This window comes from Blastomyces gilchristii (assembly GCF_000003855.2).
Source record: "Blastomyces gilchristii SLH14081 genomic scaffold supercont1.14, whole genome shotgun sequence".
In the NCBI taxonomy this organism is placed as follows: Eukaryota; Fungi; Ascomycota; class Eurotiomycetes; order Onygenales; family Ajellomycetaceae; genus Blastomyces; species Blastomyces gilchristii.
The window spans coordinates 946,232-974,225 of record NW_003101669.1 but is presented as its reverse complement, the minus strand read 5'-3'; the positions used below and the strand labels follow the sequence as shown (position 1 = coordinate 974,225).

General features: G+C 48.5%; 10 protein-coding genes across 12 annotated transcripts; 6 read left to right on the top strand and 4 right to left on the bottom strand.

Annotated features, from left to right (window-relative positions):
* Window positions 1-83: 83 nt before the first annotated feature.
* BDBG_06636 (pre-mRNA-splicing factor slu7) lies at window positions 84-2,182 on the top strand. The gene has a single exon (XM_002623151.2). The coding sequence runs from the start codon at window positions 389-391 to the stop codon at window positions 1,823-1,825; it is 1,437 nt and encodes a 478-aa protein (XP_002623197.1). The 5' UTR covers window positions 84-388; the 3' UTR covers window positions 1,826-2,182.
* A 58-nt stretch (window positions 2,183-2,240) lies between these two features.
* Window positions 2,241-8,932, top strand: BDBG_06635. Of its 2 annotated transcripts, XM_031722690.1 has the most exons (5): window positions 2,387-3,086; window positions 3,168-3,363; window positions 3,483-6,465; window positions 6,529-7,599; window positions 7,686-8,929. In XM_031722690.1, exons 1-5 carry the CDS (start codon window positions 2,996-2,998, stop codon window positions 7,695-7,697), a joined length of 4,353 nt encoding a protein of 1,450 aa, XP_031579530.1. In that variant the 5' UTR covers window positions 2,387-2,995; the 3' UTR covers window positions 7,698-8,929. The 2 variants fall into 2 exon arrangements, with proteins under 2 accessions (XP_002623196.2, XP_031579530.1); XM_002623150.2 differs by having other exon boundaries at window positions 2,241-3,363; window positions 7,686-8,932.
* A 39-nt stretch (window positions 8,933-8,971) lies between these two features.
* On the top strand, window positions 8,972-11,492 carry BDBG_06634 (COPII-coated vesicle protein). The gene is made up of 3 exons (XM_002623149.2): window positions 8,972-9,356; window positions 9,487-10,077; window positions 10,173-11,492. The coding sequence occupies exons 1-3, from the start codon at window positions 9,266-9,268 to the stop codon at window positions 10,694-10,696; spliced, it is 1,206 nt and encodes a 401-aa protein (XP_002623195.1). The 5' UTR covers window positions 8,972-9,265; the 3' UTR covers window positions 10,697-11,492.
* On the bottom strand, window positions 11,085-13,947 carry BDBG_06633 (M protein repeat protein). The gene is made up of 3 exons (XM_002623148.2): window positions 13,748-13,947; window positions 12,881-13,552; window positions 11,085-12,794 (listed from the first exon to the last, which is right to left on the bottom strand). The coding sequence occupies exons 1-3, from the start codon at window positions 13,802-13,804 to the stop codon at window positions 11,463-11,465; spliced, it is 2,061 nt and encodes a 686-aa protein (XP_002623194.1). The 5' UTR covers window positions 13,805-13,947; the 3' UTR covers window positions 11,085-11,462.
* Window positions 13,948-14,755: 808 nt separating this feature from the next.
* On the bottom strand, window positions 14,756-15,837 carry BDBG_06632 (mitogen-activated protein kinase MAF1; the record flags this gene model as incomplete). The annotated part of the gene is made up of 2 exons (XM_002623147.2): window positions 14,756-15,757; window positions 15,832-15,837. 2 exons carry the CDS (start codon window positions 15,835-15,837, stop codon window positions 14,756-14,758), a joined length of 1,008 nt encoding a protein of 335 aa, XP_002623193.1.
* Window positions 15,838-16,860: 1,023 nt separating this feature from the next.
* Window positions 16,861-18,286, bottom strand: BDBG_06631 (clathrin coat assembly protein ap19; the record flags this gene model as incomplete). The annotated part of the gene is made up of 5 exons (XM_031722689.1): window positions 16,861-16,905; window positions 17,468-17,742; window positions 17,873-17,990; window positions 18,163-18,196; window positions 18,276-18,286. The coding sequence occupies 5 exons, from the start codon at window positions 18,284-18,286 to the stop codon at window positions 16,861-16,863; spliced, it is 483 nt and encodes a 160-aa protein (XP_031579529.1).
* Window positions 18,287-18,482: 196 nt separating this feature from the next.
* On the top strand, window positions 18,483-21,425 carry BDBG_06630 (glutamate-cysteine ligase regulatory subunit). The gene is made up of 2 exons (XM_002623145.2): window positions 18,483-18,703; window positions 18,806-21,425. The coding sequence occupies exons 1-2, from the start codon at window positions 18,681-18,683 to the stop codon at window positions 19,770-19,772; spliced, it is 990 nt and encodes a 329-aa protein (XP_002623191.1). The 5' UTR covers window positions 18,483-18,680; the 3' UTR covers window positions 19,773-21,425.
* On the bottom strand, window positions 18,505-21,338 carry BDBG_06629 (BUD32 protein kinase). Its single transcript, XM_002623144.2, has one exon. The coding sequence runs from the start codon at window positions 21,158-21,160 to the stop codon at window positions 20,129-20,131; it is 1,032 nt and encodes a 343-aa protein (XP_002623190.1). The 5' UTR covers window positions 21,161-21,338; the 3' UTR covers window positions 18,505-20,128.
* A 31-nt stretch (window positions 21,426-21,456) lies between the features above and the next one.
* BDBG_06628 lies at window positions 21,457-24,821 on the top strand. 2 transcript variants are annotated; one of them, XM_031722688.1, is made up of 3 exons: window positions 21,457-22,607; window positions 23,087-23,925; window positions 24,004-24,821. In XM_031722688.1, the coding sequence occupies exons 2-3, from the start codon at window positions 23,181-23,183 to the stop codon at window positions 24,324-24,326; spliced, it is 1,068 nt and encodes a 355-aa protein (XP_031579528.1). In that variant the 5' UTR covers window positions 21,457-22,607; window positions 23,087-23,180; the 3' UTR covers window positions 24,327-24,821. The 2 variants fall into 2 exon arrangements, with proteins under 2 accessions (XP_031579528.1, XP_002623189.1); XM_002623143.2 differs by lacking the exon at window positions 21,457-22,607 and having other exon boundaries at window positions 22,643-23,925.
* Window positions 24,822-24,888: 67 nt separating this feature from the next.
* On the top strand, window positions 24,889-27,981 carry BDBG_06627 (ESCRT-I component). The gene is made up of 5 exons (XM_002623142.2): window positions 24,889-25,050; window positions 25,148-25,256; window positions 25,376-25,614; window positions 25,747-27,831; window positions 27,958-27,981. Exons 1-4 carry the CDS (start codon window positions 24,997-24,999, stop codon window positions 27,190-27,192), a joined length of 1,848 nt encoding a protein of 615 aa, XP_002623188.1. The 5' UTR covers window positions 24,889-24,996; the 3' UTR covers window positions 27,193-27,831; window positions 27,958-27,981.
* Window positions 27,982-27,994: the final 13 nt, after the last annotated feature.

Below are 27,994 nucleotides of genomic sequence, written 5' to 3'. Positions count from 1 at the left end.
GGCAGGCATTGCTTTGCGTTAGATGTGATATCCATAAAACTAGATAATAACAAAAATATAATCTTAAATCCAAAAACAGGGGATAATAACCCAATTAAAAGTCCGTCCAGATGTTTGTTGTCGTTGTTGCTGCTCTTGGGGCTGAGGTTGTTTCTTCATCTGAACAACGAACGCGTCGAGATCTGACGGGGTGGCGCCACATCACGTGATAATATCGTTGCGGCGTTTTCGCTTTTGAGGTCGGCTTGTCCGCAGATAGAGAGCATCATCACTCGATCTTCACCTCAACTTCGACCTCCACATCAACCCCCTGTGAAGAAAACCGTCGCTTCCCCCCCAAAACTGCCTAATACTATACTGAGGCATTATAACGATCCATCTAGCCATTATGTCCCGACGACCAACGGATGTGGCGTCGAAGGAGCGCAACGAATATATTCCCGCCTTTATCTCCAAGAAGCCTTTCTACGTCGACGACGAGTCTTCTGCAAATGACTACCTTGAGCATCAACGTCTTCAGAAATCCAAAACAGAGCAAAAATGGTATGATAGAGGGAAGCGTGTAGGGCCAGCTGCGACCAAATACCGCAAAGGCGCTTGCGAGAACTGCGGCTCCATGTCCCACAAAGTTAAAGAGTGTCTGAGCCGGCCTAGAAAACTGGGAGCGAAATGGACTGGGAAGGACATACAACCAGACGAAGAGATTCAAAAGGTGGACCTAGATTGGGATGCGAAGCGGGATAGATGGAATGGCTACGATGCTTCGGAATATCGGAATGTGGTAGAGGAATATGAAGAGCTGGAAGCGCTGAAGAGACAAGCGAAGGAACGTGCGGAGAGGAAAGAGTTACAGGCTGGCGATGAGGAGGAGGAAGGTCATGACGGAGTCGATGGTGCTGAGGAGGCTAAATATGCGGAGGAGTCTGATATGGGCCGACAACAGAGTACCGCTACGCGCAATCTACGACTACGAGAAGACACTGCGAAATATCTCCTCAACTTGGATCTTGACTCTGCAAAATACGACCCTAAGACGCGCAGGATGGTGGATATGGGCGCGCAGTCAGATCTGGCTGCTGCTCTCGTTGCGGAGGAGAACTTCATTCGGGCCTCAGGAGATGCAGCTGAGTTTGAACGAGCACAGCGATATGCGTGGGAATCACAGGAACGTGGCGATAAGGACAGACAACATCTCCAGGCAAATCCTACATCGGGCGAATATTTCAGAAAGAAAGAAAAGGAGCAGGCGGAAGAAAAGCGCAAGACTCAGCGACAAGCATTGCTGGAGAGATATGGTGGCGAGAAACATTTACAACCAGCTCCCTTGCGCGATGCTGCAGTTATTGAGAACGAACGATTTGTTGAGTATGACGAGACAGGTGCCATAAAGGGAGAGCCGAAAAAGGTAGCGAAGTCGAAGTATGCGGAGGATATACTCATCAACAACCACACGTCGGTATGGGGAAGCTGGTGGTCGAACTTTTTATGGGGCTACGCGTGCTGTCATTCTACGGTGAAAAACAGTTACTGTACAGGGGAAGAAGGGAAAACTGCGTTTGAGGAGGCTCAAAATATGCTACTTAACGATATGAAAATCGCTGGGCAGGAAGAGGAAGAAGGAGGCGAGAAGGAGAGCGCAAAAGAACAATCTCAACTGGCTAAGAAGCGTGATAAATCTGCTCCTGATAAAAACCTCGGGAAGCGGACTCTCAAGGAAATGCAGCAGGGCGTTACTGAGGAAGAGCTAGAAGCCTATAAGAAATCGAGAAGCGCAGCAGCCGATCCAATGGCGGCGTTCCTTGGGAAGGATGAGCTGGTTCGATGATAGTTTTGCCCGGCGGCTCATAGTTTAATTATTTTATTTCGTCATGCTGAGCGTGCAAGCGATTGTTATTTATTTATTTATTTTACCATTCCTAGTGGCTAGTGGAAAATAAGTGTATGACTATTTACGATATAATAATAATATAACTAGACTAGGTATTGAAATTATATCAACATGCCATGCCAACATGCCAACATGTCAACAACAATTTGCCCCTTGCTAATTCCCGTCCCTGGCATAGAGACGCGTGCCAAGACGCAGCAGCATCCAGGGTGGGAACATCAAACAACGCGATGGAAGTGCAGGGAGCTCAGTACTCATCGTACACGGGACATCCCATTGATGATTAAATTGTAGCTTACAGGGAAATATCTGAAATAGGAACAACCAGCGAGGATCCAGACAACTTGTTATCCAGATTTCAAACATAAGACCACCCGCAATTCGGAGGGTATTGGTGGCTTGTTGATAGGGGAGGAGGTTCAGCCCCCCCCCAAGGTTTCCCTAACGACCGAGCTCTGGCTCAAGCAGCAGCAAACCATCAACGGCGTGACCTGACGAAAGTAACTGCTCACATCAACCTCCTCTCAACGTCTGACTTCCACCACTTACACACACACACACACACACACACACACACACACACACACACACTCTCTCTCTCTCTCTCTCTCTCTCTCTCTCTCTCTCTCTCTCTTTTTCTCTTTCTCTCTCTCTCTCTTCTCTCTTTATCTCGACACACATATCCTTCCAAACGGGCGAACAGTTGATCTGTTCTCTCGTTGCCCTTCACCCTGACCCTTGTCGAGTCTTCTACATTCGTTTGGTCCGAAAGACTCGCTCTCTCATCCATGAAAGTTCGATGTTTAGCGATGGATCGGTAGCGTATCCTACAAAGATCGCGACTCGGTTGCTCGGCCCTTCCAGTCTCGCCAATTTGCTGGATGTATTGATAGTTTGAGGAATCGTCGTATCACAGTCAGTCGTGCCAGTGACGACGTGAGAGAGCAAAAAGTTCGGTGTGGTCTGGGGAATTCTGGGGCAAGAGTGCGGGTGTGCTTCGGCGGCAGATAAGCACAATAAATAGATACTGACTGGCTCGTGGACGCTCATCGACCTCTTCCTACGCACGCACACATACCGAAAGTGGAAAAAATAAAAGTAAAAAAAATGCCTCTACAGAAAAGCATGCCGCAGAGGCCTTCTCGGTCAAAATCCTCCTCCAATCCACCTCCCCACAACGATGATTCTGGCTCTGGAGGTAGGCATTTGCCCGTTCAGCCAAAGTTCTCCGCTCTAGCCAAAACCCAGGCCGCGAAGACTAACAGACGGGTGGAAGCAGTGGAGGTTTCTCCCTCAAGAAGGGTACAGAAAAATTCGTCCTCGGGTAGTATAACGACAGACAGTTCCAATTCTAGCTCGTTGCCTTTTAGGAATAGCACGGAGCAGCGCGTTGCTGTTGCCCCGGCGCGCAGGAGGCTGTCAATTAGGGAGCAGAACACGGCTGTAGGGCCGCGAAATGGAGACCCTGTGAAACGGTAATTACTTTATTTTATTTTATTTTATTTATTTTAATTTTTTTCACCTTTTCTATTTAGCGATTTTTTGCACGTTGTTATTTGTGTCAGTGAACTAACAGTGACACTATTATCTGCAGCAGTACATTCACCAATTATTCGAATCCTCAAATGTATTCCGAGAGCCCTTCCATTCAATCCTCTACATTTCATGGACACGCAGAAAACTCGAACTCTCCCTTGAGTTTTAGTTCAGCAACAGCTAGTGGTTCATTGAAGGATGAGGGTCAGACTCCCCCCGATAACAGCGACTTCCTTACGCCAATTAGTTTCGACGATTTCCATAATAGTATCATGTCGAAAGAACCAAATTTAAGCCATTTCCCTCTTTCTCTGGGTAGCAGCTATGATTCGAAACCTCCGGCTCCACGGTCGACCCCGCGATGGCAAAGTCAACAGCAACCACAAAATGGGAGCCATGTCCGGACGGTACAACTGGCACGAAGAGAAAGCAATGCTTCGCGGAGCACGATGGGGAGTGTAACTGCGGTAAATGGAAATACCCAGACTCAAGCAACGACTGCGTCTCGCCCGCGTCGTCTAAGTCACGCTCCTCCTCCTACCTCGACTGTTACAACGTCACGACCGCCTAGAAAATCTATTGGACCAGGTAATTTAATTTCCGACAATGGAGATCGCCCCCCACGGAGAAGACCAAGTTTATCAGCAAGGAAAAACATGGCGGATGCAAATCGCCCAGGCCAGGCGAGTTTCGCCCCTCAAAACTTTGGGGCAGGTGGGCCTTCCGAACCCTCGACGTTTTTGAATACACCAAGGTATCAGAAATCAAAATCGCTACAGCCACCTTCCCGGACAGCTAGGGATAGCAAGGATAGTCTTATCATTCCATCTACGGGGTCAGTGCCTTTGAGGTCTTCATCAAATAACGCTGTTCGAACTCCAGCTAAAAGTGGATTAAACCGGACAACGACACCATCCTCATCAAAGCGGATCTCTGTTATGCCACCACATGCTACCGGCTTGGGAGCGCGAACAATCAGTCCCACTGATGCTAGACGTATGAAACGAATGTCATTGATGCCCCAACCTCCTCCAATGCCACATACACCTCCAACGCAGCAAGAAATTGTGCTTCCCCGACCTCGTTCTTCGGCCCAGTCTCCATCCATGATACCGAGGAAAAGCGTTACTCCTTCCTCTTCAAGGACCACTCCTGACCCTCATCGGAAATCCTATAGCTCGGGGATTTCATTATCCTCCAACACTAGTTATAATTCTGCTCGAAATTCTAATGGGTCGTTACAACCCAGACTTTCGCAGAATATTTCGACTTCTAGGTTGCCAACTCCGAAACCCCGTACCGAGAACACGTCTAATAACGATGAGGAAGAGGTTCCTCCAGTTCCAGCGATCCCCAAGGCATACGAGTCACCTAAAACTGAAGGAGAGCTCCAGGTGCCCAATACTCGAAAATCGAGCTTGCCTTTTGAAACCGGATTACACAAAGACAACTCAAGACCTGATTCTAATGCCATCGAAACTCCTAGCAAAGGACCTGTAAGGGATGATTTCCATGTTACGAGACCAATTATCCATCGGATGGATACTAAGCCTAGACCTGTGTCAAATATCGGTCGAAAGAATCTCCAGCCATTGAAGCTTCCGCCGCTCAATCTATTGCCCCTAAGCATTCCTATGACTACCAAGATTGAATCTTTGCGGGATAAAAATACCGAGGATACGACCCTGCGCATCTCTCGTACACCTCCACCCCGTCAAACCCTGGCCAAGACTCCGACTACCCCAATGACCGCTTCTAAAGCGAGCTTCTTTTCCCACAATCTCCACGATCACGAACCCCTACCATCCACGCAACCGAGGAGCACTAGTTCACACCATGCACTTCTCACTGACCCAATACGGTTCAGGGCCCAGAATAGCTCCAGTGCTCTTGAGCCTTTGGATATTCTGTCTGACCACAGAAGCGTTTCGCCCTATGTTTCTTCATCATTACCCAAGACCAGTGGAGAGTTCTCTCATGTTCCACCCCAGCTTCCCAGCGAATACTCTAGGAATAACGCTAGCAGGCTTACTGGCCCGCGTCCTCAAACTCAGTTTGCTACCTTTTCACCACGGCTTGAGGGGTCAAGCTTAGGGCCCCCAACGACTATAGATACCGAATCTGAGAGTAGTGCACCGCCGTTCACTCGGCGAAACCCTAGCTCCGATCACCAGAGAACAAAGTCATACCACACAATCAAGGAACCAGGCAGCGATTCGGCTAAATATGGCAGCATGCCTCCTCCAAAACTTCCGGCCTCAGCTACTTGGAATAATTTATTAACAGCTGGGCAAAACCCCGGCTCTAAACCTACATACTTGCACTCAAGACGCAAAGCATCTATGTCGAGCGTCACGAACGGTCTGGTTCAACGGACACAGAGCATTAGCAGCGAACAGAGCCTGGCGCTCAACCCTAGCCCTTCTACAGATGCTGGTGATACGGACAGCCCAGCAAACCCCTCAGCGTCCTCCTTATTATCACCAGTACATAAGCTTCTATCCAGCTCCAAACCAACGACGCCCAAACTTCGTCCTCAAGATCAGAATTTTGACCGTGACGACTTATCGGCTGAAGAGGAGATGAGGAAGCTAGGTAGTAAACGGAAAGATTTCGAGACCGCTGCGAAGGAATTGGAAGAATTGCGACGCAGGGCAAGTCCTAAGGAGCGAGTTGGACCTGCCCAGGCTCTCAAGATGGCGAGTTTGAATATCTTCGAGAAAGGTGAAATTATTGATTTCAAAGATATCTACTTCTGTGGTACGCACAAGGCGAAAAAACATGTCGGAGATCTGAATGCCCAAGCTGCCAATTTTGGGTATGACGATGAACGTGGCGATTACAACATCGTCATTGGGGACCACCTGGCATACCGCTATGAAATTGTCGATATTCTGGGCAAGGGAAGTTTTGGTCAGGTAGTCCGATGCGTTGATCATAAAACTGGCGTTCTTGTCGCAGTGAAGATTATCAGAAATAAAAAGCGATTCCACCAGCAGGCACTCGTCGAAGTAAATATCCTGCAGAAGCTTAAGGAATGGGTATGGTTTCTCCTATCCACATTCCGTCCTTCCTATCCCTTATTGTTCTAACCAAATCTACAGGACCCCCACCGACGCCATAGCGTTGTGAACTTTACTCAAAGCTTTTACTTCCGTGGACACCTGTGTATATCGACTGAACTTCTGGGAATGAACCTGTACGAGTTTATCAAAGCTCATGATTTTAGGGGATTCTCCCTCAAGCTCATCCGCCGGTTTACAAAGCAGCTGCTCAGCACTTTAGTTCTTTTGCATAAAAACAAGGTCATTCATTGCGACTTGAAACCGGAAAATGTACTCCTAGCCCACCCTATGCATTCAGAAATCAAGGTGATAGACTTTGGCTCCAGTTGTTTTGAGAATGAGAAAGTGTACACTTACATTCAGAGCCGCTTTTACCGTTCCCCTGAAGTTATATTGGGCATGTCGTATGGTATGCCCATTGACATGTGGAGTGTAGGTTGCATACTTGCTGAATTATTCACTGGCTACCCTATATTCCCTGGTGAAAACGAGCAAGAGCAGCTAGCATGTATTATGGAGGTGTTCGGGCCACCCGAAAAGCACCTCATAGAAAAGAGTACACGGAGAAAACTTTTCTTCGACTCTCTTGGGAAACCTCGCTTGACAGTCTCATCCAAGGGGAGAAGGAGAAGGCCAAGCTCCAAAGATCTCCGGCAAGCCTTGAAGTGCGATGATGATGCTTTCCCAGACTTTATCGCACGCTGTTTACGATGGGATCCAGCACGAAGACTCACACCAAATGACGCTTTGAACCACGAGTTCATCACCGGCATAAAGTCCATCCCCCGATCACGAGGCTATCTTGCCCCGATAAACTCACCTGGAAAGCGCATGGCTTCCGGACCCGCTTCGTCGACCATACGGCCACTCCCTGATCCTCCATCTCATAGCACCAAGAGTGCGGGAAGACCACGAGACATGCCAAGCCAATCTCCCATTAAAAATACCGGACCAAAGAGGAATTCGGCTACTACGAATGTATCCGCGGCGAACAGTGCAACAAAACGGACGTCAAATGGGAATCTGATGACTGGTTCTGCCTTACCACGTGTCACAAGAGCTACGAGTGGAAAAGCAGATCTTGCAACAGCGGCAGCGGCAACCAGCTTGGTAAGCTGAAGCTCAAATTCCCGTCTCTTCCGCTTTTGCTGCACCTCCAAGATAAATTACTGACCCGAACATTGTGATGCTGCTAGAAAACAAGGTGATGATGCGGCCTCTCTCGTACTCTTCAATAAATTCAGCCCTGGCTCCCTTAACCTGTGGTTCCTAAAAAGAGAGTAAAGCAGGCGAAGAATACTTCGTTAATTGCTATAACGCTTCGAAATGCCCCCTGCACTGTTTCATATTCGGTTCGCAAACTTCTTTTCAGTTCATACCCCACGCTCTGCGTTTGCTCTTCTTGTTCTGTATCCAGTTTCGACAGGCTCACCCGCCCACTCACTCATTCTAAAATTGCGCGTGTTTCTTGATATGCCCGCTGTATTTAATTAATGTCCCGTATTCGCTCTTGCTTTTTCCCTCATTTTTGTCTCTAATGATGTATAGCAAAGTAAACAAGTTTCTTTCCCGCTTGTTTATCCCCGGGAATGGAAACTTTGCATTTGGATTTTTTGACCCTCGTCCCCCATTTCTCCCCTTTTCGTTATCTAGCTTATATTGCCGTGTATCATCACTAATCGCGTCCGGCTCTCTTTTTCATGTCAACTCATTTCTTTTCTGTTTTTTGGGAAGACTACCGGTTCGATCATATCGCGGCGTGGCCTTACTGGCTAATTTTCATCATATTCCCTTTCTTTTCGTGGCTTGCCCGGTTGTCCCTACAGCCGGTATTGTTCATTTCTTACTGTACTCGCTTTGCCCTATATTCATTTACATCCCCTCTTTCCTTCCCTGTTCTTTTTACACTTTTTCTTAGACATACAGCATACACCTATTTCGCACAGCAGATTTTTTTCAATTATGGGAGAGAAGAGCCTTTTCGTACAGGATATCATTTTTTCCTTCTAGCTCCTTTCTTCGCATGCTCATTATTGTCTAACACCTCTTCGACCTATCTTTTTTTTTTCTTTTTTTTCGTGTTCCTATCCTTCTTCATTTGTTGATCTCCCTTTTCTTTTTTACTCCATATTTCATTGTACATATAACATACATTGACCTCGGTGTCTTGTTGGTTCGGGCTTGATTTAATTGATGCGGCTATGTGTGTTTAGTTTTTCATCGTCTTTTCTTGAGGTTTTTTTTTTTTTTTTGAAGTCTTGTCTTTGAGCTAGATTTTTACTACATCTCCTATTTATGACAATGTTTCTTCTTATTCTTGAGCGCAATCAGACATATATCCCATTTGTTTTCAGATTGCTACGGTTTATAGGATCTAACTATTTATTACATATATTTAACTCTCATGGCATCAGCCATCCATCCAATATAAAAAGGGGAATCATATTTTTAATTAAGTTCAACGCCACCAAATTGTGGAAAGCTGGCCTGACGGGGATCCTGCTTAGTCATTCCCCCAGATCAATGGAATGCCGCTGTGAGCTACTTCCGGTCTATCAACCAACTGCTACCTCGAGTTATTTGCTGTTCACCCAGCTGAATTTTCTTACATGACACCAAATTGTGAGAACGACTGGTCAAGGGGTGGGGGATTCGATTTCTTTCTTTCTGCTCTTAATTGAACTTAATACCCCTTCATGCCGCGCTTCGGTTGGTGAAAGAGAGCGCCGGTGGTTTTCTTTATATAGATCCATATAATACCTTTTTCGCCGCTGCGATGAACGGGTTTGAGAAGCATACGCTGGATGAGGATGCATTTGGGGAGAGGCCCGGAATTGGATCTGGTCTGAGGACTTTCGATGCGTTTCGTAAGTTTCGTCGCCCCTCAATTGCATACTGATATTTTTCGCTACACCCTTTGCTATCCAAGTCTCTATCTCCAGCACCACGATCAAATTCCCAAAGACTAACAAGACCTCAAATCCAACCAACCTGCAGCCAAAACAAAGCCCACATACACCTCTTCAACTGTACGCGGTGGCCAATGGACCATCATTGTCTTCGCTCTGTGCGCCTTCCTCTCCATAAACGAACTCCGCACCTGGTACAGGGGCGTAGAGAACCACCACTTCAGCGTTGAGAAGGGCATCTCGCGCGAGCTGCAGATGAATCTAGATATCGTCGTCGCAATGCCGTGCGACGCACTGCGTGTCAACGTGCAAGACGCAGTGGGCGATCGAATCCTCGCTTCAGATCTTCTCGACAAGCAGCCGACTAGCTGGGCGGCATGGAATCGGGAGCTAAATGTCGTGTCGAGTGGGGGTAGTCGCGAGTATCAGACGCTGAATGAGGAGGATGCCGTGCGCCTGATGGAGCAGGAGGAGGATGTGCATGTGGGACATGCGCTGGGCGAGGCGCAGAGGAGCTACAAGCGCAAATTCCCCAAGGGTCCGAAATTGAAGCGCGGGGAAAATGCGGATTCATGTCGTATATATGGTAGTCTGGTAGGGAATAAGGTGCAGGGTGATTTCCATATTACGGCGAGAGGACATGGGTATTTTGAGTTCGGGGAGCATTTGAGTCATGATTGTACGTTTCTTAACCAGCCAGCCTAGGCCCGTCCCTATGTCCCCGTGAACATCTATTGTTTGATTAAGCCACTAACAAAGATATAAAAAACCTAGCCTTCAATTTCTCCCACATGATAACGGAACTCTCCTTTGGCCCGCACTACTCCACGCTCCTCAACCCCCTCGACAAAACCATCTCCACGACCCCAGCCCACTTCCACAAATACCAATACTACATGTCTATCGTGCCAACCATCTACACGCGCGCCGGCGTCGTTGACCCATACAGCCAGGCCCTCCCAGACCCTTCAACGATAACCCCCTCCCAGCGCGGAAACACCATCTTCACCAACCAATACGCCGTCACCTCTCGCTCCCACGAACTACCCGATGCGGAGTACGATGTCCCGGGCATCTTCTTCAAATACACTATCGAGCCGATCTTGCTGGTTGTCAGTGAGGAGAGGGGCAGTCTGCTGGCGCTGCTGGTGCGGCTTGTGAATGTATTGGCGGGTGTAGTAGTGGCGGGCGGCTGGTTGTTCCAGATTTTTACGTGGGCGATGGATAATCTGAAGAAGAGGCGGAGCTGGTCGGAAGGGGTGTTGAATGGGAGGGTTGCAGGCGATGAGGATGAGTGAGTGGCTGGGTTGGGGAGTTCAATGGGGAGTTCGTACGTCTTTTGGATTGGCCAGTTCTCTATTCATCTATTATTTGCGATTTCCTTTGCCTTCTGGCACCTTTTTGCATGGGCTGTTCTTCCTCTGGGCTTGTTTACTATATTTTTATATGTTCGGTTCCTCCTTTTCACTACCGAAATCTTGGGTGTATGGCGTTATTTCATATGAGTGTTGTATTCCGTTATGGACGCTAAGATGACCGTCGTCACAGTCGATAACATATATACAGCGTTACTCTTTCCCGCTGGGTATTTATTTATGTTAGACTATATTTCCTTTCTCGCGATCAAATATGACTCTGCAGAGGTAGCTAACTGACTCGATCTCGTTTAAAATAGTATGGGAGAGCACAGTCCAGCTTATAAAAAACTTCAATGCTGATAGATTGTTGGCATTAAGAGACTAGAATTTTCAAAAAGTATAGGTTTCAGGAAGGAAAATGGAGATTTGAAAGGGTTAGAAAAACTATGCAAGTTCCAAAGATGATGACTTTAAAATTCGCTGTAGTGAAAATGACACACCAAGAGAGAAATATAGTATGCCGCAACGATAAATAAAAACAGTGAGCCATTAATAGAGAAGCCCGTTCCCAGTCAAATAACATACCACGCCATTCCCAGTAATAACACATAACGCATAATAGATGTTAAACATAACATGACAGCTCATCTTAAGTGATCAATACCAACCAGCATCCAACAAAACACCGGAAACTTGTAGGGGCATGTCAAACCTCAAAAATCTCCCCAAGTCCCACCCCAGCCCCCTGAGCTCCATACCTCGACTCCACCAAATCCAACCTCCACCCCTTCCAATTCTTCAACGTCTCATGAATCTCCTTAACACGCTCGCCCCTCATCTTCTTCTCCTCAGCCGCCTGGGCTGCTGCGTACGCAACCGGATCAATATCCCCGTCATCCCATAGCCCATCGTCCTCGTCACCACCACCACCACCACCGTCGCCCATTTTCTCCGACAAGAGCTGATTCCGTGAGAATCCCGTGCCATGACTCCAAGTCGACCCAGTCCTGCTACGTTGTCCATAGGCTGCAGCCGCTGGACTACCCGAGTCTCCCCTAAAAGCCGCAAGGCCGCTAGAGAGCACGGTAGTGAACGATGAATGTTTCTGCGGCTGCTGCGACCCTTTGCGGCGCGCGTGCTCGGGTCCGCTCCCAGGTACCCCGCCAACGAGATCTATGTCATCAAACGCGGCAGCACCGGCGTCAGTAGACGACGGGCGGTCGAAGGGACGATCCTCGCCCGCGTAGTCGCCCTGGTGGCCAGCCTCGGACAGCTCGCGTTTCCTCTCTTTCCAAATACCACGACGCAGGTCGAAGTTTTCACCCTCAAGCTCGCGCACGCGTCTCTCGAGCCGCTGCCGCTCTTCATCCTCGAGTTCGTCGATAGCTTCATCGTCTCCGGTGTTACTGGCCTCGCGCTTCCGCATGCGATCGCGCTCCTCTCGAAGGCGTAGGTTCTCGTTTTCAATCGTCACGAGCTTGCGTTTGAGCGTTGCTGCGTCCTTTTCGAACTTATCACGTTCGCGGAGACGGATGTTATTTCTGTTTTCTGATTCCTTGTGTAAATTGCCGAGGGCTTGCAACTTTTTCTCGAGGGTCTCGATTTTCTTATCAGCTTCTGTCTTCGCGTATTCTGCTTCTTGAAGTTGTCGTTGTAGATTCTTAATGAGGGTCTCTGTCGAGGTTTTCTCAACCCCCTCCTTTACAGCCTTCTCTGCTGCGCGGTTCAACGAGTGTTTAGTGTCTGTGAGCTCGCGTTGAGCTGCCTCGAGTGATGCTTCGCTCCGGGCGAGCTTTTCTTCCAAAGCAGATATCTGTTCCTGACTAGCAGACGAAGTCGAAGATTGTGAATTGAGCTGGGCGCGCAAGTTCGATATTTCCAATTCCATAGCTTCAATCGTCGCGGATTTAGAATCCAATTGGGCGCGCAAGTCTGACTGGGGTGACTCTGAATTTCCACCTGTAGCTCCACTATTCGTCCGATGCGACTTGCTATGCAGCAGCGCATTCTGCCGTTGTAGCGCTGTGATTTCCGCTTTCTGCGACAATTAACATGTTAGTCCCGAAAAACAAGTAAAAACAAAACCATTGGGCAGTAGTAAAATAGAAAAAAGGCACGACTCACCAACCTCTCCACTTCCTCCGCCCTCTTCTCCGCCTTCCCCAATCGATCCTGCACCTCAACCAACTCCACTCTCGCCTCTCTCAGATCCTCCAGCTTCTCCTCTGACTTCTTCCACCGCGCCCCAGCCTCCTCTAACTCCCGCTCAAGCCGCCTATTTTCCCTCTCCAACTCCTCAAGCCGCAACGCCTGTTTCCTAAACACCTCTGGTACAGAGTCACCATCTGGGCTGAGCGGTGGTAACGAGGGCGATTTGATAATAGTAGATTGGGGAACCGGTTGAACGCCCGTCTGTTGGCTGACGGAGGAGCGGCGGAAGTCGGAGGAGCGGAGTTTCGATTGAACGGATAGGGATTGCTTGCGGGCGTGTGCGGTTCGTGTGGAAGGGGATTCGCTCGTGGTTGTTTCTTTTACGGGCTCTGGTTCTGGCTCTAGGGATTCTTCAGACTCTGCGGCGCGAGGCGAGATGGAGGGTTCTTGGGGGGAAGAGTCTTCTTGTTGTTGTTGCTGTTGCTGCTGCTGTTCTTCTTCCTGGGCTGCCGGAGGAGAAGAGATGGAGGGGGGAACTTCTGCCTCGGTCGTCGACGGCGACGCAGCTCCTCCCTTTTTACTTTGTTCCCCTGTCCCGGCGCCTTTCTTCCTAGCCTTCGCTTGCTGTTTTTGGAGTTGCGCAACCTATCCCAAATAAATAAACAGTTAGAACATGTTTTGTAAACCCAAACACTGTGTAACAAAACGCGCGCAAAATCTGCAAATTTCACCGTGAAAAATTGCGCACGAATTGATCTATCCATCAACAAACGGGGAGGGAGGAGAGATAATGCCACAGTATGCTAGTAACTACAAATGGAGCAAAACACAACAACGTACCCGTTTCTTAGCAGCGGCAAGCTTCTCAGCTTTCGCCTTATCTTCTACGTCCGCCATTGGTATTCGCAGACGTTGGAAAAATGGAGAATCTTTGTCAAGAACGCTAGTGAATTGCAATCAGTAATATACTACCTCCGCTGTGTTTTGATATCGAAGCTGTGTCTTGAACTGAAACATGTGACCCGCAGATTGCGCTTACGTCATCGGTCGAAACACCACGTGACAATGGCAGCTCAGGACCTCGGGAGTACGAAAGAAATCCAGCCGTGATATCTGAAGGGTGTAGGACCATGCCGGACACATTTCCATATTTTTGAGCAGTAAACTTGACATTTAATCTAATGCACCTTCCAAGCATTTGTGAATTGGCCGATTCACCGGAGAAACTTCCTCGAAAGTTAGTTGGAAGAAGTAAGGGAAAAGAATGAGAGGAATTAGTAGAAAATAGTAAAAATACGACAAGTAAAAAGCATCAAAACAAGCAAACAACGAATGCAATATGCCTCCAGCCCCAGAATGGAAAAATCCAGCGAACCGCCCATGCCAGACCCCCGCCCAAGCCTCCATAACCAGATTAGTATGTACATTACAATATATAATAGGAGAGTAGAGACGTGAACTATAGAGAAAACTGCAAGTGAGGGCTGGTATCGTTATCATTCACGGAAAAAAAGGGACTAAGCCAAAGAAGCCATAGAACGCCGGATCCAACGAAAGGCCTTCGGACTCCTCAGCTTAAATCAAATGGCACCATAGACAAAAGTCAAAGCAAAAGTAAAGAAATGGACATAAAGATGTCCACATCCTAGTACGTGGAAACCGTTTCGCGATGTCTTCCCCCACCCTCCATGTTGAGGTCTAGGACGATATAGAAACCTCGACAAGTAGCATCACGCCGCCTCAATCAATGGCAAGTAGAGAGCTACCATGCCACATATTTGTTGAACAAAATAATACGAGTGACGTGAGTTGGGCTGTCAAGCTGGAAGGGAATATTTCAACCTTCACTTAAACCTCCATGGCATCCGCGATTTCTTCACTCATCGCGCGAACCGAGCTCTTGCTGTGAGATATCGAGCGTGTTTCTTCATCGCTAAGTAGATAATTATCATATTCGTCAACAACCGGCCGGCTCGGCCTTGCGGATGCTGCGGGTGATTCATCCTCATCACTACTCGAATCGCTTATTCTGAGCGATGCACGATCACCCAACCAGTACCGGGCACGTTTCCGCGCACCGTAATCGGGCGTTGAGAATCCGTCGTCGCCGTATCGCTTTCCAGCCAACGATGGCGTCGTTGTCCCGTCCTGTGGCTGGCTGAGAATACTGATTCCACGAAGGTAGAGATAACAGACGCGTTTCCGAGTTTTATTGAAAAAGAAATAGTTCAGGCTCCAGATGGCGCCATCTTCACCGTCATATGGGTCTTCCTCGGGCGCATAGCAGAATATGGCGCACTCCTTCAATGACATTTGATCATCCAATATTTTCCACATGCGAGGTCCCCAAGAGTGCGTTGTCGCGGTTGGATGTGGACCGGAGGATGTGGTAGGCGTTGGGGGAGTCACGTCCCTCTCTAGGCGCGGCCGAAGGTTGAACAACGTGGTATCGATGGTATTCATCACGCGTTTCAGGCTTCTTTCGCGGCGGAAGTCGGAGGGACGGAGGAGATGCGAGAAGTCGTAATCGGGGTGGCTGGCATTGAGTGTCGCGATGAGGTACGCAAATGTTCGTCGACTTGAATGTTCACTCAACGGCCCAAACGGACTCGAACGAGATAGGTTCAGCGATTGCGCCGCATGCGAGGCATTGGGAGGAGAGAGAGAGGCCGAGAGGCGCAAGAGGGACTCATATTGCGACTCGAGCGAGTTTTCAATATTCTTGTACAACTTTTTATCCCCTCCAGCGGCTTTTGTGGTATACAGATCGCATCCTCCAACGACGTGGCAGTCTTCGGTGTCAAAGTTAAGGGAACTTGTCACGTCTTCAAACTCACTCAGTGGGAGGAACTATACAGAAATTAATTCTCATCAGCAACAAAAACAATCTAGAGGCAGGTATCCCGAGGGTGGCTCCTTCGGACCTTCATTGTTGTAGATGTCTTGATGTGGATGATGTCGCAAGGTGGTCTGATGATCAGGAGACGATTGATGGTCTTGAGCCCGAGATGGCCGGGTGCAAGGGAACTGGGCTGTTAGGGATAACAGTCTCCAATAATCGAAAAAAGTAGCAGATCAAGATATCTTGAGAACAGAGGGAGAATGATTCAGGCTCGTTTTGCGCTGGAAGCTGACGTGTGAAGCTGAGGTGACGTAGGTGGATTAGCCTGCGTGAGCCAGTCGAAGCAACGATAAGCGCGTTCCAGGCTGGGTGCAAGGACAACTCTTAGGGGATCGACGTAGCCAAACGGTGGACGTCTAGCGGGCAATAGATATGAAACGGTTAGCCATAATGGCGGTTCACTAGAGATAGATGTTGATATGATGGATGCGAATGACGCTGGATTCTTGCTGTCATTGTCGCTGTTTTGGATTGAGGCCGACCGATGTTGCGAACCGGATAGATCACGTGATTGCTCTAGAACCGAGGTGGTGGCGCTATTTCCCCATACGGCAATTGGTGCCAATCGTCAATCAACCGCCACAGGTGCAGGCAAAGCAAGGTCTTGGAGGAGTTTACACTGGGAAAGCGAGGGAGACAGGGAAGTAATGGGGCAGAAGAAGAGGGGAGACCAAGGGACAAGCAGACAAGCAGACAAGCAGATAGTCAGTGAAACTGCGCCGAGCTCATGGGGGAAGGAGGTGATGTGGTGCCTAGTTCCATCCTCTACAAAGGACCACGAAACGATATCCAAAAGGAGACAGAGCTTCGTACACAATTGAAGTCCCCTTCCCAACCCCTGTTGAATGAAATGGAGATATTTAGATGACATCATCGGCAGCCCGAGCACATAAGTGGAGAACGCCAGGGCCGAATAGAATGCCTGAACCACCATAACTCCACCCAGAAGATACCTGCATGTTAGACCAGACGCATTGAACTGATGAATAGACATAACTCCCCGGTGAACATGATGATGCAACATTGAACATCATTCCGCAATTGGAAATCTCTAAAACCCAAGTGCTCTCAGTCCAGCTAGTTCAGCTTCAGACTCCTGTAAGGTTCAATTAAAGGTGATTAGCAATTCAAATGTCTGGAGAACGAATAATAGTTTGAAAAAAAGAAAAAAAAAGGTGCTTCTGTGCATATATTAGATATACGTGAGAAATCCCAGCAAATAATAGACCAATTCCGAACTCCAGTGAAACATGACCAGGGGGGATATAAACAACAAAACAGGATCCAGGGCGCGTATATGAGGACTCGCTAAAAACAACGACGATGGAAAGTTGAGCGTATAAATGAACGTGCTACATAATTTTCGTAACAATATCCTGCTCGACCTGGGTTGCGGATAAGGGGGAAGACGAAATCGTTAGCACGGCTAAATGGAGCAAACTTGACGACCATGACACCAGATTCACAATGGAGGAGAAGAGTGAGATAATCAAGGAGTCTCCAAAAAGAAGAAAATAATAGCCCGAAAAAACAAGGGAAACAAAAACCAGACAATACTGCCGGGCCTCCTTCCCGCGTAAAAGGATGCAATGCATGTAACAGAATGTTCACATTATTCATGGCGGGAAAGGAATAGGGACGCCCGCCGCTTCACTCACCTCCATATCTTCCAAGCTATCCTGTTGCGAAATACACCTCAGCACATTCTTCTTGCTACTCTCCTGCATCTCCCCAGCCAGCAGCAACTCGTCCAGGATGAAATAAGCCTTTTGGAAATTGAAAATGATATCCAGCTCGCAGACGTTGCCATAATACTTGTCCATCTGTTCGACGTAGCGATGGACGATTTCGAGAGTGATTAGCTCATTGTCGTCGGACGAGCAGCCGGCGATGAAGAAGAGGGATGCATAGCGGCGGTAGACGACTTTGGTGTCTGTTATAAGAAAGATTCAAGGGTGTTAATTAAAACGGGCAGTTCATCTTTTGGCTTTTTTTTCCCTTTCTTTTCAGAGAGGCTGGCTGTAGCGAAGTGATATAGGAATTAATTATTTATTGTCCCGCACCTTTATATTCGAGGAAGTTGCACATGCGGGTGCGGCGTGAGAGAACTAGCTGTGTGACATCTTTGATGATTTTGGCCTTGTCCTTAGGAGACAGGGTAGTGAACCATTTCGCCAGTCTCTTATGTAAAATGGAGAAAAGGAGGAAATAATTGCAGTGGTCAGCTGTTGTTTTGAAGTGGTAATAATGGAATGATGATATATGTGTGTGTGGGTGTGTGTGTGGGTGTGAGGACTGTGGTGGGCGACGAGAAAGGGACTGTGGACTGTGGACGACGGGAACGGGGACTCACCACTTTGCCCTGTCTCGAGAGCAGTATTAGGTAGCTGGAGAAAGGGAGGGGATATCTATCAGTTCACTCTGTTTCTGAGGATCAAAAGAAGAAGCGTATTCTGGGCAACTCACTTGATTGCCATCCTCTCGACGGCGGAGAATACCTGGCGCGTCGTGGTGGTCGTGGTGGTGGTGGTTGGTGGTTGGTGGTTGGTGGGGATGCGATGTTTTCTTTTATTTTTTTCTGCCCTATCTTAGTTAGTTAACTAGTTACGCCGCGTGCTATTTAACTAAATATTGCCCCGCCGAAAAAAAAAAGCTTGCAGCCCTTACATTATTAATAATAGGAACATTCTCCGGTCGAGGACAGGCGCAACATCCTATAAATAACTTATCGTCTGCAAATATATAGGCCATTTCTATCAAATTAATTACAGAACCTGATAATATATCAATTTCCTTCATTGACTGCTGCCCGTCATTAGTATTCCCGTATATTTGGCCGTCCCATAGTCTTAGAGAATTCGAGGCGCAACCATGAAGCTCATACTCTCAACATCGTAAGCGCGCAACCCCGCTTCCATGCCAGCCATTCAAACACTCTCAGAAAAGAGAATAAATTAAAATAGAAAATCTAACATTGGCCTCTTATCTCTCTATAGGAATATCATGAGTGGCGGCCCATCTGTCATCCCAAGACTGACCAGCGATAAATCAAACGTCGAATTATTGGACGCCCTCCGCTCCAACTTCGTCGCAGCCCAACATATCGAACCCTCACACTCCAACGGCCCCTCGCACGACATCCACGACGTTCCACAGAAACTCTCATACAGCGATTATACCACCTGGACCTCTAAACAAGGAGATACCCTCTACGTGCCCGCGATCGATTTCTCAGAACCAGGCCTGACCGAAGACCGCGACCAGTATGACATCACCGTCAAGCTCTTCTACCTGCCGGGGATCCCAACCTCGCGCCGCTGCGCGCATACCCGGGAAGCAATTGACCTCGTCCTGAAGACACTACACGTCAACTCCATAGACCTGCTTATCGTCTCGTTCCCCGGCATATCGTTCGATGCAGACGACTCGAGCGAAGAGGAAATATCAGATGGCGATGCCAACGGCAACAACGAGGCGGCGCGACCAAGCACCGGACCAGAAATGGACGGCATAATCCAAACATGGCGGGTCCTCGAATGCCTCAAGGAAGAAGGCATGATATCCCAGCTGGGCCTCTCAGAGTTTGACAGCGAGCGGCTAGCGAAGTTCCTCCCGCACACCAAGGTTCGGCCCGCGGTCGACCAGATTAACGTCAAGGATTGCTGCGTCGTGCCGAAACCATTGATTGTGTTTGCGAAGAAGGAAAATATTAAGCTGCTGACGCATAATGATTGCACTGACATCCTCCCGCCGGGTACGACGCGAGACCTCCTTGCGCGCGGGGAGACGGGGGCGGGGATTCTGGCGGCCAGCGCAACGGCGGATGATGGTGGGTTGGAGGGCGATATTGTGCCGCAGTGGGTTGTGAAGTATACCGCTGTGGTGAAGGATCGCGGCGTGATTGAAAATAAGGGCTATTTTGCGCTAGCGGAGGTAGGAGAATGTATTCGCGAGGGTGAGTGAGTAAATTGTATTAAATATTGTGTAGTGGGAAGAGTGTTTGGTTTCCAAGCGCTGAGCGTTGTTGTCTCTTCTGTCCTTCCTTTTCTTTCTCTTGTGTAAATAAATAACTCCCAACCGCCTCATGCAAGTCTCCGCGGTGGTTCGTTCAGCATGGCGAAACATGTAACTTAAGGACATTTTGGTTTTGAGTTATCTTTTTTCCTATTTTAAATTATTATTCCCCTCTTCGGGCTGCTCTTCTTCTGGGAAAACAAGTTAAAAAATAAATTAAAAAAATAAAACGAAGTAATGAATATGATGTCGTGATGCGCGTTGCCGCCTAGAAGAAATCTGCCCTACCCTGATCTTTCTTTTATTTACCCGACCATGCTCCTCTTCCGCCCGCGCAACCTGACCTGTTCCAGTTTCTTCAGCACCACATTCGCCGCTTTATAGCTCTCAGCATATCCCTTAAGCACCTCGTGGAAGAACGGCTCGGTTCTCGGATGCGAGCTCCCAAACGCTCGTTCCAGCACATATAGATCGACAGCCCGATCCTCATCCTGAACACTCTGTCCCGCCAGGCCAAAATCAATAAGCACAATCTCCCCTTCCAGCGACGGTTTGTTATCCAGAGTAGTAATAGTCTGTAACTCCGCGTCTTGCCTGATAGATGTACTCAAAGGGACGGAGGCGGCGGTGGCAGCGTCGTCGTCCTCTCCTGCCAGCGCATCGACAGACGCAATGGGTCTAAGCATGAGGTTGCTCGTAGTTAAATCCCCATGGACAATACCGGCCTTATGCATGGCACCAACGACAAGCCCGATCCTCCGCAGCAGCGCGCAGATATCCTCTTTGCTCTGTTCGATGAGATCCGCACTTTTAGCATCAGCACCACCAGCACCACCAGCAACCTTCCCCTCTTGCGATTTCAACCATTTCTCCCACTGGTCAACCGCCTGTCTGACAACAATGCCCTCCACCCACTCCATCAATAACCATGCGAACCAGCCAGTTTTATTATCATTCTGATCACTATCTTTGACATTCGTAATGCTTCCCCCCTCAGAAGCAGAAGCACCAATATCACCCACACCAACATCTAGCGCCAGCAAGCCGGGGACAGGAACCTCCTCGCGCGCCAACTTTACCAGACATCGCGCCTCTTGCAGGATGCGCTGGCGGGTCAATCTGCGGTCGAGGATGGGGTGTCGGTATGGTTTAGCGGGGCGGATTTTGAGAGCGGCGGGAGTGGAGGGGGTGAGGAAATTGGTTCTGTAGAGGCGGCCTTCGGCGCCCTGGGCGAGGAGGGTGGCGGGGGAATTTGTGAAGGGAGCGGGGAGAGGGGGAGGGGTATAGGTGTTGGTGTTGGCGGTGCTGGTGGTAGTGGCTGTCGTGCTGGACGACATTGCGGCGGGCGGTGTGTACGATGCGGTGGGAGGGAGGAGGATGTAACGAGGGTATTGATAGTACGGGGATGTAAGAAGTGTGTTTTGGTGTGGAGGAGGGTGTGGAATGCGGGGATGGATGTGGGAGTGTTGCGGATGTTGTTTGATTCAAGTGTTTATTTTCTTCTTTGGGTAATCAATCAATGCTTTATTCCGGTGGTTAAATATTTTAAATATTTAGTTAAAGTTAGCTCATTATAATAGTTTAACTAATTGTTTCAAGGGATCGTCTTCTTTCTCTTCTTCTCTCTCCTCCTCCTTGCTCTCGATTCTCCTTCTACAACAATGCAGTCATACCGCATTGCATATTTAGTTGCTGCAGTGTATCCTCAGTGTTCAGCCCGATAAATGCTTCTCCCAGTCAGGCTGAGAAAAGATCCTCTCCTCCTTGTTCTGCATTCCATATTTACCTGGGTATAACAGCTTGATTAACCCTATTGAATTGATGCTGTGATACCCCCAAGACATCCCAACAGCTCACACACACACACACACACACACACACACACAGTTGCATTCTTCTACATTCTGGAAATATGAGAAGAACAAAGAAATGAATGAGAATGAACCATGAACCACAGCTCTATACACCTTCTTTCTTTTTGCAATGCAAATGGACACAGTAGCCTTGACTGGCTTGGCCGGGGTCGTATCCAATACTGCATCATAATGCCTTGAGATGACAAGCATAATAAGGCTGCTGACCATGGTAAAAGACAGTGCTCTGCTTTCTGCTTCCATCACTTCTACTCGGACAAGGGCTATATGCTATATGCAATCTGTCAGTCGCATATCAAACTGTGGTCACATTGCTCAGGGTCCGAGTTGCGGTGTGTATGCAGAGATATGTGTGTGTGTGTGTGTGTTCAGGACATGAGCATGAGCGATTGACGATGATATGCTTTGCTTTCTCACGATCCTCTTGGACATGCTCATGCTGTGCCTACGATGCAATTCCCTAGGATCGCACAGTTGCTGCTGGAGCCAGCCAAGTTGTATCCGCAAATCTCGGTCTGTCAAAATGTTTCTCTGAACTGTTCACCAGAGCCCAAGCGGATCTTGGGGGGGGGACAGGCCGTTGCATTGCTTCTTCCCTTAATCTCCCTCCCTTATATCTTATATTTATGTACTACTTTTAATCTCGAGATTTAAAATGCTTTATACAAATTAGAGTTGCTCTCATTCCGCCGTTTGTATGTCTGAGCTGGATTGGAGTGATAGATTTCGTGCGGTCACTTCTTCATACTTCCCGTCCCGTCCATCCTATTGTTCTTCGCCCGCAATCATTGATAGCGTTGATATTGTCCTGCGAGCTTCACATCCGCCCTACATCCCACGATTCTTCTTCTGGTCTCTTATTTGGCGATTGATTGATCCATCTCCAACGGCTTCAGGGTGGAGCCTCCAGGTATATTAACACCCTTGCCGAAACGCTATTTTTATTTTTATTATTTTTATTTTTTAACTTGTGTTCAAAGCCACCGGGCCGGGTGGTGTATTCTCCCTGTTTGTATTACTCCTCCTGAAGAACCTTCTCTGCTGTCTCTCCCTTCACTCATGCAGATTGTTCTCTCCATCTCAATGCCTCGTGTAGATATACACAAGGCCTAGGCACAATAGTCCTCGTCGGTTGTTTGTTGCCGGCTATATTATGCCCGACGTGCTCAATGCCCTGCTGCCTCTGTCTCTAGCATTGTTGTGGCTGCCTTTCACTCCTTGTGGTGATGGAGAGCATGCCTGATTGTATATAAATATCTCTACCGAGTAGCAGCAACTTCTCTTTCTTATTTGTTCATGTCATATCTCATACTCAACCCTGTTCTCGTTCGTGTCTCTCTATCATCTCTCTCGCTTGTCTCGCTCCTGATAAGTTGATAAGTTGATCAGATCATCAGCTCCCTCGGTTCTCGGCTTCATAGATTCATTCCCCATCCGTTAACTCCTACGCGTTGCTCAAGAGTGATATCAGCGTATCTCGGTAATGGCGTCTTCATTCGATCCGTTCGACCAGAACGTGGTCTTCCACCAGGCCGACATGACCCCTTTCAACGTATCGATCCATGACCTGGATGATTTCGTTCAGTACGGAACCAGAGTCTGCATCAACTACGCCTCTCAGCTCGGGGCGTCTGTCATTGCGATCATCATGTTGGCTCTCCTGACACAGTCGGAGAAACGTCGGTTGCCTGTCTTCTCCCTCAACATATCTGCACTGATTATGAACTTCGCCCGCCTGCTCTGCATGACCATCTACTTCACTACGGGATTCAACAACCCCTATGCCTTCTTCAGCGGGGATTATTCTCGAGTCCCTGGCAGTGCCTACGCGGATTCCATCTTGGGAATCGTCTTCACTACTATTCTGGTGATTTGCATGGAAACGTCCCTGGTCATCCAAACTCAAGTCGTGTGCGCGACCCTTCCGGAAATTCAACGATACCTGCTCCTGGGTGTGTCCCTCGTTATCGCACTGCTGGCTATTGGATTCCGAATGGGCTTGATGGTTGAGAATTGCATTGCCATTATGAATGCCTCGAATTTTGCCCCTTTTATCTGGCTCCAGAGTGCCTCGAACATCACCATTACCATGAGCACATGTTTCTTCAGCGCTATCTTTGTCGCCAAATTGGGGTATGCCCTCGTTACTCGCAGGCGACTGGGCATGACAAGATTCGGAGCGATGCAGGTGATGTTCATCATGTCCTGTCAAACGATGGTGATTCCAGGTAAATGATCTTTCCCCGCCTATTCACGCAGAATGCCCAATGGATACTAAACGCGTTTTATTTTTGTTCTGGGTGTAGCCATTTTCTCAATCATCCAATATCCGTTTCCAGGCTACGAAATGAACTCCAACCTTCTCACGCTCGTGGCCGTTTTCCTCCCCCTTTCATCGCTGTGGGCTGCAGCAGCGACGAAAAGCAGTTTCGAAACTCTAAATTCCGGCCCGCATCAGTACCTCTGGTCAAGCGAACGTAGCAATAGCACCAGCTCCGCGACCAGGCACCCCGGCAGCTTTTCTCAGAACCAGGCGACACTTCGATCCGGAGGCTCTGTTGCCACGACTCTCTCACCCGACCAACTTGACCGCTTATATACCGATCTTGATGTCAGCGTTAAAGCTTGAATGGAGCGGCTCCTGTATATCGGAATACATCCATTCTCTCACTTTGTTTATATTTTATCCGCGCACACACGTAATGTATGTATGTACATGGGTTCGCTTGACTATTGTGCTTTTTCATAGCTGATTGCTATATCGAGGGAAAGCAAGGTTTTGTTCTCAGTGGCTCATCATTTAGTAGTATCCATGCTTTGTCCAAACTCTCCTTTTTCTACTTATTATTGCGTGCTTCTGATTGGAGGATAAATTACTCCTCGCCGTTGTTGTTTGATATCCCCCTCTTTAGGTATTGTGCATTTATGGAGTTATTACTGTGTGTCTTTTTTCCATTTATCTAGCCACGAGTAGTATGCATTCTTCAACTGTCTACAGCCTACTAGTCTGCAACAAAAATAAAATCTTGATAGTTGAGAACAATATCAAAAGTATTCACCGTGCATCCAGCATTGTTCCAAGTTTCCCTTTATTATTTAATCAAGGTTGTTTGTTAGTTCTTGCGCTAAGCCCGGCAGCAAAAACTCTCGGCGCTTTGACCAGCTGCATCATAACCATCTCATCAATCATCATCATCATCTTCATCTTCATCATCCCCACCGCTCACCACCTCCAACCCTAACCATCTCCACTAAAAGAGGTGCGCCATGTCTGTTGGGCTTTCTCCTGCACCACAATCATGGCAACAGTGCCACAGAAGACATTAACTTGGCTATATCGAGTACTAACGAACGTAAGTTTGTGTGATTCATGGCTCCTCCTGCAGCGAAACCGCCAGAAATTTGATTGCTGGCTAACCACTAAGCCCCGCCTCTCCGCGTTCTCAACAGCCCGAGTACGGCCCTAATCAAACATATCGAGACCCAAACAGAATATACAACGACGTAGTAAATCTACTGGCTCAATACCCTGGCTTCGCTCCCCGAACGGATGTCTATAGTTAGCTTTATCCATCCCTCTCCTCCCTAGCCCTCCTACATCCTCGCCGCGCGAAACTAGCTCGCAGTTTTCCCATATTTTGCGGCTTAAAGCTAACGAAGTTTCTGTTGTATGAATAGCATATGAGAATGGCGTACCCGCTTTGCTCCTACACGTGGCAGGAACGCTACCCGTCACATTTCGCGGAGCTGTGTATCGATTTCCGATAACCATCTGGGTGCCCAAGGCGTACCCGCGTGAACCGCCGATGGTGTATGTCACCCCGACGCCGGATATGCTAGTTCGCCCCGGTCAACATGTTAGTGGGGAGGGAAGGGTGTATCACCATTATCTGGCACACTGGTCGGAGGCATGGGATGTGAGTGGCGTGCTTTTCTAATACTGGCGAATGGCTTTAGTTTCGTCAAGAGAGGGTTTTTATGGTGAAGCATGGTATCAGTATCTATATGATACCGGGGAAAGGCCTGTACTGACTTCAAATTTAAACTAGCGGTCAACGATCGTTGATTTCTTGTATATCCTCAGGGACATCTTTGCGAAGGAGCCTCCCGTGATATCAAAGCAGCACCAGAATATACGACCTATCCCCCCGCACCAAAAAGCCACGCCCCCTGCCGTTCCTCCCTTACCACGAGAGCTTGCTAAGGCTGTAAGCCCATCCCCCCCACCCGTACAACAGAGTCAGGCTCCTCCCCAGTTACCTCCGAAACCAGGCCAAGTGGTGGAGCCAGAAAGGCATCGGGACCAATCCGCGCAAAAATACAACCAACCACCGCCCCTACCCCCGCTCCCCGGTGATATTCGTCATCAAAGATCTTCGTCGCAACAACTGAATCATGACCAAATGTCAAACAATAATGGAATCTATCATGCTCCGCAGCGATCTAGTAGTTTGAGACAGCCCATATCGCAAGCGCAGATGAAACCCCAAACCCCACCGTTACCGCCGAAACAAGGCTACCAACAAGCCGGATACCGACCAACACCCGTCGGGCCTGTCAGCCCGGTTCCTGGACAGAATATGACAGCCCCACCACATATCCCCCAGGCATTCTCCTACCAACACCAGCAGCAACCACTCCCCCCCCAAGGTCCATATATGCAGCCCCAAACTCAGACCGCTGCGCAGGGCCAGCCTCTACCTCGTCCCATTCCCGCACCATCTTATGGACCTTCTCCAATGCCGCATCACGCTCACCCGCCGCAGCCACCATCCTCAGCAGCGAAGAAGGCCGAAGCACGCGACCCCCTCAACTCACTATTCGAACTCGAGCTTCCCCCCTTATCTACACCACCAGCTGCACCGCCTATCCCGCCAAATCCAGAAAAGGACGCCCTTCTCCGCACCCTTTCCCAAACCCTTACCCAAACCCTCCAATCAACCATCTCCCAGACAACCTCCCGTCTTCAACCACTACATACACAATCCCAAGCCCTCCAAGCCGCCATTACCACTCTTCAATCTGAAATATCCGCCCTAAACTCCTTCCACTCGACCCTCCAATCCAACACATCCATCCTTCAACAATCCCTACAACGTGCCGACGGCGTCATTGCAGATGCGAAATCGCGCTTATCTACCAACCCCCCGACAGATGCAAATGTCTCATCTACCGAGCCGTCGGCAGCTAGTACAGCAGCGGCAACGGCAACAGCAACAGTAGCGGAGCGTCAAGAGGCTACCGGCCTTCCTCCCATTGACGACGTCCTCGTTGCGCCTACTGTTGTTGGGAAGCAGCTATATGACCTCATCGCTGATGAGCGGGGCATCCAGCGCGCCATATATGCGCTGCAGGATGGGTTGGTGAAGGGGCGAGTGAGTGTTGAGACGTGGGCGCGGCTGACGAGGGGACTGGCGCGGGAGGCGTTTTTGAAGAGAGCGCTAGCGAGGAAGGCGGGGTTGGGGATGGGGTTGGTTATCGAGGATGGAGAGTAGTGGGCAAGTATCCCCCATCGCGCGTGTGAATTAGTTAGGATCGAGGGGTGGTTTATCTATTTTATCATGAACATAGAAGTTTTGGAGTTGTCAGCGAGATACCTAGATGAATGTATGTGTGTATGTTACATGTACATAGCTAGCTAGCTACCTACCCATCGATCTATCTAGCGAGATTCACACGCACGTTTCTAGTCTAAGCAATCAATCAGGGAGCATTCTACATCTATGTACGCTACGGCGCGACTACGATTCACAACACACACCTGTTCAAATGGCTGCTAATATGAACACGAAAAAATGAGACATGGAAGCCAGCTCGCGTTCATACTGCTGTACCCCAATATCTAGATAGATCTTGGATCTCCCGATCCACCCGAAAGTTTAAAATATCAGTTATTTTTTTTCTTTCTTCTACATTCAAAAAGCTTTACATTTTGGTGAGGAAGTATTTTGTTTCGCGAATGTAGAATCGCCCTCTTGCAAGTTTTATGATAGTGTATCTCGATTTGTAGTCCGGGACACAGTAGAGTAGCTGCTGGGTGTTGCGACAGAAATAAATAAATAAATAGATAAAAAGCCCCTTTTTCGCGCCTTGACGCGTGGTTCGACCCCGGACGCCCCGACCCGGATTAGAAAGCAGGTTTTTCAGGGAAATTCCTTGAATTTTATTTATTTTATTTTTTATTTTTTATTTTTATTTTTTGCATTTACTCCTTTTCGTCTAATCCGTATTTCAATCCCTTAATAATTAATAATTAACAGTCACGGGCGTCGCGACAAGCTATACATATCCAATCTG